Source organism: Montipora foliosa, unplaced genomic scaffold, assembly GCF_036669935.1.
Source record: "Montipora foliosa isolate CH-2021 unplaced genomic scaffold, ASM3666993v2 scaffold_390, whole genome shotgun sequence".
Lineage (NCBI taxonomy): Eukaryota > Metazoa > Cnidaria > Anthozoa > Scleractinia > Acroporidae > Montipora > Montipora foliosa.
The window spans coordinates 410001-422500 of NW_027179690.1; the positions used below are offsets into that span (position 1 = coordinate 410001).

Sequence of the window (12500 nt, forward strand, 5' to 3'; positions counted from 1 at the left end):
GATCGAGGTTGCGTTGGCTTAATCGATTTCTTCTTGGGGCGCTCAAAACACATACAAAGAAAGGCATAGGCTTTTCGCGGTAGACCCACACTAAAAGATGTCTAGCGTCAGCTTCGAAACAAGTCGTTCCGCGAACTGAATGAAACAAGAATATACTCGAATGTAACTGAAATGGACGCAACTATTGAAAGTGATACGAGTCAAAATACAATTTCTTTAATGAGCAGCGGGTACCTTATTTAGAACTACTTTGAAGATGACAGCGACAAAGAAAATAACTCCACAAACAAATGGATGCCAAATTGGAATCTTCTGAAGACAGAGTAAAAACATTGGCACAGCGAACAAATGGCCTCACGCTTTACCATTTTCACTGCGAACAAACAGCCTCCCGCTCAGTGTACCATTGACTGCGGAGATAAGTTTTCTGTGTATTGCATTTTTTTGTTTTTTATTGTTAAACAGTTTTGTTTCTTGTAGTGGTCTAGCTTATCACTTGCTCGTAAACACAACTATAGGAGCTACCTCAGGTATGCGTTTAAATGTAAGCACGTGGTATGTAACACTTTTCCAAAGGCGTGGATGAACAGGTAAATGCAAAATGATGTTTGAAACATCGAAGCATGTTCCGTAAACTTAAAAGTGTGTTTGTATTTTTAAATATATTAGCAACACTTGTGCTATCCCGACCATTTGGAAAATAAAAGTTAAATTTAATACAGAAATCAGGAATACCCGGTACGATTTGTAAAAGAATGTTGTTGTTTTGTTTTCTCAGAGGGGTGAACTATTTACACAGTGAGGTAGAGTGACCAATCAAAACAGAGTTTGTAATTGGAAATCTAAACATCTTCGAGATACAAAAACAAACTTGTGAACACGTAAACCTGAAATATTGCAAATCATAATGCTGACAAACCCAAAAGCGAAGGAAATGGATCATGCATAGGACGTTTTGGATATGATCTGAATGATTTTGGGTTAGATTAAAGGGTATATTGGAAAAATTCCCAAGTTACCCCTTTTCGTGTTAATTAGTAATGCAAACAAGTCTTAGTAATAAATTGGATTAACGAGGTACCAGTGATTGTAAAGCTAGTAATTTCCATGGTTCGTATGTAACACATGTAATCCTGAGAAGATTCACGGAAAACGGAATTTGAGATGTTATGCAGGGGTAAGTATTTGAAGGTAAAATAGGTACTTGTAGACTTTATGCTTCGATGTATTTTGCACATAAACAAGTATCCGTTCTTCTCTTTAAATGAGATTTTACTGCCCTATCAGTAAAATACGGTTAATGGAACGTGACCGTACTAAAAGGGCTATTCATGTCGCGATAGTTATCTTCGCGTTCTTTGTAGTCGGCCGTTCAAGGTCTTACAATCAACGGTTTTGTTGTAATAAAACGAGGACATTAAGACTCTGTTCCTAGATCTCAGATTGTAACGTACACCTGCATTGGCCAAATCTGTTAAAGCTTCATTCATTACTGCTAAAGAGCACGTGTAATGCTTACCTGCTACATAGTAGAAACTGTCCAACCGGCTACTTTAATAGACAGGGTCTAGATAAGAAAGCCTCAGTTAGTCGTCCAAGATTCACTTGGCAGTTTGTCTTCTATAGTAAATCAACTAGCTGTTTGCAATTTGTCAAAGTTTTCTCCCTCCCTCTCTCCCTTTGGAGATGGGTTGGATTTATCGCTTTGCCGTCATTAAAATTGGGTCGCTCGTGTGTGGTGTGGTTAAGTCTGCGCAGCGACTTCCCCCAAGCTTGTTGGCTCGTTGCCTTTGTACATTGCTTACTAACCAATACTCTTGTCCGATCCAGCACTTCCTGTTTACCACTCAGCTCGTAGTGCTGGGGAGATAAATGAGATTGTTCTATGTCACGCAATCTGGAAGTCGCATAGGCTAACCAGCAGCAAGGCAGTGTTTCCCTCAAAAAAACGCCAATACATCTGTTGTCTCGTTCCATTGCGCCTTGCGTTACGTGTTTAAAAGCTAATTATGCATGTTGATACCAAGGAACAGCGACATTAATGGTTGATATTCCGTGACAGGCTTCTCTCCGTTCAGAGAGTTTGCGTTCACATTTCTATCTTTATTTCTCGAGAGTTTCAATACAATAAGCGAAATAATGACAGGCCAAGTGACCCACACTGAAGTATTCTATCTTTTCTCCTGCCCTTACCATTCCGGAAACGAAACACTATTTTTTAGACACCGACTCCGTTTACATGCAGAGGTTATTTTTCATTAGACAAGAGGTTTGGAAATATAATTCAAATAAAAAATATTTCCCTTTGAAACGTTCAGTTTGTAAGTCGCTTTAATACTGCATTCGCTATCAAGCGCGATGCGAGTCAACAATTAAAACAACTGATTTTAAGAGAGGATGGGAGAGAGAAGAAAAAAAAAGTTATTTACCAGCAAAGGGTCGGTCCGTATAGCAAAAAACTGTGACATCGGTCTTGAAAAAGCTTCCCTCGACCTGCGGCCTCGGCCAGCAATTTCAAGGCCTCGGTCACAGTTTTTCCCAATACGGACCTCCCAGCTGGCAAATAACATATTTATTTTGACAATTGGGTGCAGATTACTGTGAGTATTTATATTCTCGTGGTATGGATTCATTTGGCATGGCAATCCTCAAGGAACTTGTGTACTTCTGAAAGTATTTTTAAGAGTTGATATAGTGGGGATCTTCACGTGTCGCGCACGTGACAAAGTGTTTTTTACGTGCAGCACTGCACGAAAGTTTGGTCATCTTGGAAAGATGTTTTCACATCTAAACTTCGTTTCTCTTTCATTTCTTTCTGCAAAAGATGTTTCGATGAGTCACTTCTTTTCATCTTAAACCGTTCAACTAGCGTTTCCTTTCTCAAACACTGAGCAAGAATACCCATCGATCAGTAAAAAAGAATGTGCTTAGCCACTTTGGGATAAATACACTATTTTTACCTCGTTTCCATGGTCCAGTGGTCATTGTCACCACCTGTAATGAAGATAATCTGGGTCCGGGTATTCACTACATACACAGTCGAACATCATGAGAATCGCAATGTAAGGCCGATGTAAGAAGGACAGACTTTTCTCTTTTCTTTTCTTTAGTGCTAAATTAACGATACACGACTGTACTTTTGCAGGCCCGAGTATAGGCTACTTGTAGCCTCTTGTTAGTGTTTGTAATACCAAATACAAGTTGTAATCTGATTGATATTCAGACCAAGTTGTTACTCTGTAGTTGCATAATGTAAAGGAGTCCTTAATAATATACACACTTTGATATCTGATATGTGTTTTCAATTTCGTCAAACGTGATAATCGCTGAAACAGATACATACCGTCGACAAATCAGTAAAAAACCTCGATAATTCTTCAGGTGTGGGAGCAGGTGACGCTTGTATATCGGCGTAAAACCTGGTTAAATTACAATAACGTCGGTGAATGATTACATTAAACATATCTCTATCGACAAGAGGCATCCTGATTGGACTAAAATAGTACAAACGAAACTGATTTAAACTCTAGTAGAACCTTTAATAACGAATAGCGAATGAAGGGAAATTGTTAGAAAGACTCCTCGACATTTACGTAATTTGAGTTTAGGACGATTAGGTTGTTTGGAAGGTTTTGTTGATTTGGAGGAAGCAAAGAATAGACAATTGACCTAGAATCTTAACTGAACCCGATTGTACTGAGCGAAAGTGAAAAACGACAACTTATTACAGAAAGATAATTTTCCATTGATACCTTAATATAATAATAATAATAATAATAATAATAATAATAATAATGATGATAATGATGATAATAATAACAACAACAACAACAACAATAATTGCTGTTGCTAATCGCCGTCGCAAAGTACAGCAACGATGCAGCTCAACAAGGTCGAACCGAAAGCATACAATGGCGCCTCTGGCAGCCGCTATACGGTCCATGTGTGACCTTTGAGCACAGCCAACTGGAATCAGCGGTATGCTGGTTTTTGCTGAGGAGGGAAAACCGGAAAACCCGGAGAAAAACCCTCGAAGCAGAGAAGAGAACCAACAAAAACTCAATCCTCTTATGGCGTTGGGTCCGGGAATCGAACCTGGGCCACATTGGTAGGAGGCGAGTGCTCTCACCACTGCGCCATCCCTGCAAACCAACATCGAGAGCTCGGTTGTTCAAAAGCCAATTAACGCTAATCCCAGATTAAAAATGTAACCAAGGAGTTTATTTCTCTACTCCCAAATGCTGTTAAATGCTGATATTCGGCAAAGATTAACATTAGAGGAACTAAACCTTGAAAAACAAAATTAAAAAAGATAAAAAGGTAAAGTCTGCTTATGACCCAAGTGGCTCATTAGGCCGGAGCTTAATCCGGTTTCAGTAGCATGAATCGACTTGGAGTATTTCGACTACCCCCTGGATGGGATGCCAGTCCATCGCAGGGTTACCCATGGCATTTTTCGTCAGTACCAATTTTGAAGAGGCGCGGTGGCCTCATGGTTAGTGCGCTCGACTCCGGATCGCGTAGCCTGTTCCAGGCTCTCAGATAGTCGAGAAAACGAAAAGAACTGCGTGTGAAAAGCGAGTGGGGGCTTGGGTCGAGGCGAGGCGGGAGAGCCTGTAAGCATCTCTTTAAATTCTTCATTCCGGTATACCAGCTCCTGGTATACCCTCTGATTGGTCAATTTTGACAGTTTACATCAACACTTTCGTCATCATTTTGATTCACGCGCGGAGCACGAAAGAAAGAGGTCAACTCTGTCGCCGAGTGTCTTAAAGTATTCCCAAACGTACAAGCCCTCAGATTCGAGCAAAAGTTGTGTCTGTTCAACTTTAATAAGTCGAAAAAACGATCCGTTTGCAATGCTTCCAACTGGTTTTGGTAAAAGCATAAATTTTCAGTTACTGCCGCGTGTTGCGAAAGCGCTTCAATGTTGTGATACGACATCTCTCCACACCGCTTACAATATAGCATCACCGGGTACGATATATAGTTCGCATTTGACACAAATATTATGTCCCCTGCACGCCACAATTGTTAGCATTCAACGGCGCTCTGACGAACGATATTTTTTGTTATTCTTTCTTATGCAAATACTTGGCAGCGTATTCGAATTCACCAGCTAGGGTCAATTAAATTTCTGCCTTCATCGCCTTCGAAAAAATGAGAGCAAAAAGAAAAAACCAAAAAAATTTGCCGAAAACAGGCTAGTATTTCCGTTGTATGTCTTAAAGCTTTAAAAGATCAAGCGATTTTCAGGAAGCGAAAGTGATGGCTACGTGTCTGTATACTGCAAATGCAATCGAAGCCATCCACATGAAATATCAATCTTTCACATTCATTATCGGTTGTCCTGATGCATCAGAGCTGAAGTTTATTGATGGGACCATCTTATCATCTAGGCCAGAAACTTCAATGGTCGGGTTTCTGTTTTCCTTGGAAAAGTCAACAGAGCGTCGGGAACTCGCAGCTTTCGAACTGGTCGTGTCTTTTGGTCGAATTTTCCAAATCTCCCGTCGGTGATTTCCTTGACACTCGTTTCCCGTTTGCTTTGACAATGCCTTCGTTCGCTTGTAAAGTTATTTTCCTAAAAGTGCCTTAAATTCTGGTTAACGTACTCGCACAAGCGAGAATTAACGCATCACCTTTGAACAACAATGAAAGAATCGCGCTTGAACTCGCGTGGGACCACACAATGCCGCCCTTTTTCAACACTTTGACATTGACATTTTGACATGCGAAAGGTTATTTGCAAAGTGGGCGGAATGAAGAATTTAAAGAGATGCTTACAGGCTCTCCCGCCTCGCCTCGACCCAAGCCCCCACTCGCTTTTCACACGCAGTTCTTTTCGTTTTCTCGACTATCTGAGAGCCTGGAACAGGCTACGGATCGCGTGGTCCGGGTTCGCGTCCTGGCTGAGGACATTGTGTTGTGCTCTGTGAGACACGAGGGGTCATATTGCAGGGACATGCCGCAGCGACAAAAAACTTGCGTAGTGAACACTGAGGCGACATGTAGCAAGGAAGTGTAGCGGGGACATGTAGCAGGAACAAAATCAAACATGTGCACACACACATGGATCGAAGATGTTGCGGGTATATGTCCCAGGGATATGTTGGCAGGAAGTGTCCCCTCGTGTGAGGTGATAAGTTTTTAATTGTGCAACACCAATTTTGGGGTGATTTTGTCCGCGAGACGTGTACCATATAGTTCAACTTCAAGGGATACGTCGCGGGAACAAAATCACCCCAAAATTTCTTGTTGCACCATTATAAAAGCATCAGCTCACACGAGGGGACATGTACCCGCAACATTTTCATGTGTGTGCACATGTTGTGATTTCGTCCGTGCTACACGTCCCCGCTACATGTCGCTTCAGTGTGCACTACACAAGTTTTTTTTTTTTTATCGCTGAAGCATGTCGGTGCAACATGGCCCTGCAACATGACCCCTCGTGTCTCAGAACCTTTAAGCTATTTCCGAAATTATTTACTTTTAGACATTCGCACCTTTTCGACTGGTGTTGAAAAACGTTCGGGAGAAATGTTCACAAGATGGCTTATTTCTTCATTGACGACCGACTATTCGTCAATAGAGTTTTCACCAAACAAAGTCCTTTTCGATGAGGGTCGGGGCTTTAATCCTTGAGTTCTGCCGGACACGAAGCAGTACTGTCGCTGTCCTTTTGACGCTTAGCCGTTGGAGTAATTCCAGTCGTACCCTGCGAGCAGAATCTTTCGATCTTGCTAGATAAGTTGGGAAGAGGAAAGAAGACTCTGCCGGCCGCCTCGAAATTTCGTATACACTAGTAATGACTAGTCATGCACGTGTCATAGCGCATAATGGCTGCTTTTTTAATTTCCTTCAGTTTTATCCTTTTCATCATCGATTCTAACACCGTCAACGCCTTTAATTGCCACCACAAGGCGGGTAAAGGTTTCTTTCGTGATTCTACAAGCAAAGTAGAGCCTTACACGACCTCTGGGTACTGGAATCAGAGAATTTGTTTGATCAAGGGAAGCTCTCATGGAAGGAATATTACACGGTTCAGCTACGCTGCGGTCAAGATGTCAAAACATGGAAACAACAGCTTACATTTGCCTGGAAAAGAAGAGTATTTTGACCTTACAATTTACATGGATGTTCAGGTCAACCCTGGGCCAGCTTCTGACTCAGATATGGTTGGTTCGTGTGCGAAACCATGCTGTACTCTCTTCATGGAGAGCACGACAAAACCACATTACTCGCGTGAACAACTTTTAAGCATTCGACCAAACTGCTACTCAACAAAGTGGTTATCTCCCGTTTTATTACATCACTTGAAAGACCTAAATATTTTAAAGTACAGAGGCAAAGCCGGCGCAAGACAGCTTTCAGGGAAGACGCTAGAATCCCAACCATTTCCAAGCGAAGACAAAAACAAAACACCAATCTAAGGGTAAATTTGCACAATCTACGCTCACTGAAGGGCACGAATGTCGACAAAGAATACCCAACTGAGCTCGGTGTTTCCTCAGAGGATTCTATCATTGAACGACTTACTCCAGGCGTCGCATCAGGACTTAGAATCCTTCATTTAAACATCCGTGCACTTCGTAACATCTCCCACCTCTCAGCTCAGAGAACTGAATAATCGCGAAAATTTTGACATCATAACAGTCTCTGAAACTTGGCTGAACACCTCCATCACGTCCGCTGAAATAAAACTGGACGGCTACAAGCTATTTCGATTAGATCGTCTACATAAAGGAGGGGGTGGTGTTTGTGTCTACGTTTGCAGCGAACTTAAGTCAAAGGTTCTGAAGGACTTTTCTTTCATTTCCGATCGCAATTTTCATCAGCTCTGGCTAAGTGTTCAGGTCAAAAAGTCCAAGGCAATTGTGCTCTGTGTAGCATATCGTCCTGATGACACACCGTTAAGTTTCTTTGAAGACACATTGAAACCAGTCTACATTCAAGCCCTGACAATGAACAAACCTATTATCAACCTCGGTGATCAAAATTGCAACGGACTCGACAGTACTTGTCGTGAGTATGTAGCACTTAATGGTTTCGTATGTGAGATGAATTTACAACAGCTAATTAAGAAACCCACCAGAATCACGGCTACTACTGAGTCATTGCTTGATATTATTCTGGTCTCTGATGCCTCATCCGTCCTTAAATGCGGGACTATCAACAATCCAATTAGTGACCATCTCCCTGCTTTTGTTGAGCTAAAGCTAAAATCTCCCAAGCTTTCTCCACAGTTCATTTCAGTACGCAGTTACAAAAACTACGATCCTGATCTATTTATAACCGATTTAGCCTCGCGTTCGGATTCCCTGCTCCCATTATTTGCTGGCTCTGATGTAAACAACAACCTTGCTATTTTCGATAATGTCTTTCGTCAAGTACTCGATGTTCACGCTCCGGTGAAGACATTCAAGATCCGTAACCGCCCCTGTCCATTTATCTCCAGCGATATTAAAGAACTCATGAAAACTAGAGACGCCTCTATCGTCGCTTCTTTCAAACAAGTAGTGAAACCGATTGGGCAGAATACAAGGATTCTCGTAAAAACGTCAAACGTGCCCTCATCGACGCCGAAAGGAAACACACATATCAAGAGGTTCTAAGTAACAAGAGTAACTGAGGTCTCTGTGGAAAGTGATCAACAATATCGTTCCATCGAAATTTCAAGAAAAACATGTTTATTCCAAGGATCTTAAGACTGTCGCAAACGATTTCAACTCGTATTTTTCATCTGTCGGAAGCCGCACTGCTGACGCAGTTGCCCAGCTGGCAAGAGACAATAATTTTACCTATTTAAACTCCTTCTCCATCTCCTGCGTTGTCCTCTGCGGATTGTTTTAGTTTATCCCCGTGAGCTGCGAGGTTGTTTGACGTGTCATCCTATCACTACCACCGAACAAAGCCCCCGGCCCTGACAAAATCAAAGCTAAAGTGTTTAGAGACTCCCTTCAAGTGATACTTGGTCCCATCACAGAGATTATCAACTGTTCCTTCCGTACAACCACTTTTCCGTCTGACTGGAAAGCAGCCGAAGTCATTCCCCTCCTTAAGGAAGGAGACCATGAAGAACCATCTAAGAACCGGCCATTATCACTGCTTAACTTCGCGTCCAAAGTTTGCGAGAAGATCGCTCTAGAACAATTTAGCGCTTGTCTCACAATCGTCTTTCTTCCCATCAAAGGGGTAATAAGTCACTCCATTCAACTGAGACCTTGAACATTTACAACACCGATCTCATCTTAGAGGCAATGGATAAGAAGAAACTTAGCGCGTTAATTCTACTCGATCTGTCAAAGGCTTTTGATAGCATAAGTCATCAACGTTTAGTTCTGAAACTCTCTGTCGTCGGTGTTTCATCTGCTACGGTCAGTTGGTTTCAGAGCTACCGGACTGGTCGGAAGCAGTCAGTGCTCATTAACTCCGTTTTGTCAGATCCATCAGAACAAAGGAAAATGCAAATTATTCCCCTGAACCTCGATTCTGTTCGTTTGTTGCTGCACAATTCGAAACTAGCCTATTACACACGGAGTTCCTCAGGATGCAATACTTTCACCACTTCTCTTCTGCATTTACTTGAATGATCTGCCGGGCGCACCTCAGTTTTGTCACCTTGAGTCATACGTCGATGTTTCCAAAATCTTGTTATCCTTCCCTGTAACTGATTTTAATGATGCCAAGATCAAGCTTGAGGAGGATTTACACAAAGGTCCCACCTGGTGCTGCAAAAACCAATTGCTCATCAACCCTGATAAAACGAAGTTTATGTTGATTGGCACCAGACAACTGATGAGTTGTCACTCTGTTGATTTCTCCGTATCGTTCACGGGAAAGACTCTCACACCTGTCGACTCAGCAAGAGACCTGGGCGTAATTATCGACTCTCATCTGACCTGACAGCCACATTTCTCAGTTAGTCTCTTCGTGCTTGTCAAAGCTAGTCCAGATTAATCGAGTTAAGAAAAGTTTTGACAAGGACATTTTAATGCTTATTATTTCATCTCTTTTATTCAGTAAAATGTGTTATTGTTCGTCAGTTTGGTCTAACACATCCAATAATAACATAAAAAAGATGCAGCTTATCCAGAACTTTGCTTGTAAAATCATTTCTGGTTCACAGAAATATGACCACGTGACACCCTTGCTCCGACAACTTACCTGGCTGTCAGTAGATGGGATGCTCCCATTAAGAGACTGTTATGGCATATAAATGTGCAAATAATTTAGCGCCTGACTATTTCTGTACGAAATTTAAAAAACGATCATCCGTTCATGATCGCTCAACCCGTAATAACAATAAGCTTCATATCCCTTTATACAGGACCTTTAGTGGTCAACGCACATTTGCCTATAGAGCAGTTTCTCTATGGAACTCCTTTGACGAAGGTTTACAATCTTCCACCTCAGTCAAGGCCTTCAAGTGTTCTCTGAAAACCAGCATGCTTAATGAAAGAGACAATTTGTAGACGATTAGGCGCTAATTCGTAGATATGTAGATATTAGTATATTTTATTGTTTTTGGACTGATATTAGTATTAGTATTCATATTGTAAATAGTTACTGAAAAGCCTGGCAAGGAGTAATTATTAAAGTCATCATCATCATCATCATCATCATACACCTTATTCCAAAATGGCCGCTGATTTATGCGCATACAAATTGTACCTTGTTGCCTCGTTCAAGATAAAATATTATTTTGAATTTTAAGCTTAAGAACGAGGCATCAAGGGCTAAAAATAAAAACAAAAGAATATTTAAATGGCGGCCATTTTGGAATAAGGTGTATTGAGCGTGCGTTAAAAATTCAAATGTATTCGGCATCAGTCACGCGTGACCAGTAACCACAAAACCAAAACAAACAGTCCGCATATGTTCGAACAACTCTGGCAAACACACGACAACCAAGGAATCATTTCCGTGAAATTTCAAAGAAGTTCATACTTTTAAATCGCCATTTTATTTTTCGCTGCAAAATCATAGGTTTCTGTAACCAACATAGGAAATACTCATGAGAATTTAGACAGTTAAAAGTTGCCACGCTGTTTTAAAGTCCAAAAAATATTGATGACGCGTGGCGATTGATCATGTGCAAAAATATAAAAAAACAGGTTTGACAAGTCGAAACTGGACTGACTCATCCATTTCTTTGGATGAGCGGCAAATCAAAGAAAGTCGAGGCGGCCGGCAGAGTCTTCTTTCCTCTGCCCGGCTTATCTAGGAAGATGGAAAGAGACTCGCAGGATATTCTAGTCGGAGATCGATGACGATGTTCTAAAATTCGATGCGCATCTCTCTCAGTACATGGTAGGGAAGCACTTGAAACTTCCTCTGATATTTCTCCAACGGAAAAAGCCGTAAAAACTTGTTGTAACTCGGTCAAAAGCCTGAATTAACACTCTTTCTCGCGCACTTCTTACACACGATACAAGGACAATTCCTATAGTGTCTAATAATTTTGCAAGTATGACTGCCTTTCCATTGAAAGCACCCGAAAACTCTGTTTGTAATCTCACAGAACAACGGCACCGTAACCGCACAACTGTCGGATTTTGTGAGTAGGCTTTCACGTCAAACTATGCACACCTTGCCCACTCCGGTGTAAACTGAGTTTATTTACAACATTCGCGCCGAGTGCTCTTTGACATATGGCAGTTGACACACTTGATAGGTAGGTGGCTAGTTTTTGGAGACGCGTATCGCAGAAGGCACAATTGAAAGACTTTGCCTCTCCCTCCCCTTCTACGAAAAGCCTGATAGTCAGGCTATACAATAAGTACATTCCAAAGCATTTTCAACACACTAAGTTGTTGACTGACCTTTCAACTTCTTGACGATATCCTGGTATTTCCCTTGCATAAAGAAGTTTATTCGACGGTGAATCCTGCGAAAACAAAGAATAAGTGATCAAAACTTCCTGATCCCTCAACATGCGCTCTAAATGTAATGGGTATTTTACCTTGCCGAGAACTTGTTCGGAGACAGAGAACGAATCCATGAACAGCTATGAAAAGAAAGTAATTCAGGTCACTCTTTGCCGAATATCAAAGGCAAGCGTCAGGCTCTTCAACGTTATTCTTGAGACGAAAAAGACAAACATCCGTCAAATCAATGGAAAGGAAAAACTTTTGACTAATTTTCTTTACCATATCAGTGCACATAAGTGTCAGAAACCAAAGGACGAGATGATGGAAACGGACGAACCCTACAAATAACAAAATGGGCAGATCTTTTTCTTTCAAAAATGACCGAAACTATCTTCGTGGGCTCACCACTAAAACTTAGTTAACGTTATCAGTGTCTTATTAAGATAAGTTGTAAGGAATTAAGAGAGACGCTTGCAGCTAACAAGACTTCGGTCTTGCCAATTCACATTTAACCTGCATTGTGAAATAAAGATGTATGTATGTATGAACGTGGTTGCCGGGACAGCATCCTAGGTCATGATGAGAACATTTTGCAACTGATGATTACATGGGAAGATGCCGGTCTAA

At 41.4% G+C, this 12500-nt stretch overlaps 1 protein-coding gene across 6 annotated transcripts in view; it reads right to left on the bottom strand.

The window, feature by feature from the left end:
* LOC137987829 (plexin-A1-like) overlaps window positions 1–12500 on the bottom strand; it is a 116845-nt gene that overhangs the window by 26289 nt on the left and 78056 nt on the right. For all 6 annotated transcript variants that reach the window (XM_068833908.1, XM_068833904.1, XM_068833906.1 and 3 more), the window contains exons 22-24: window positions 11966–12010; window positions 11826–11890; window positions 3344–3419 (exon numbers count right to left, since the gene is read on the bottom strand). In XM_068833908.1, coding sequence (XP_068690009.1) covers window positions 3344–3419; window positions 11826–11890; window positions 11966–12010 — 186 coding nt within the window. The remainder of the gene's footprint in view (window positions 1–3343; window positions 3420–11825; window positions 11891–11965; window positions 12011–12500) is intronic.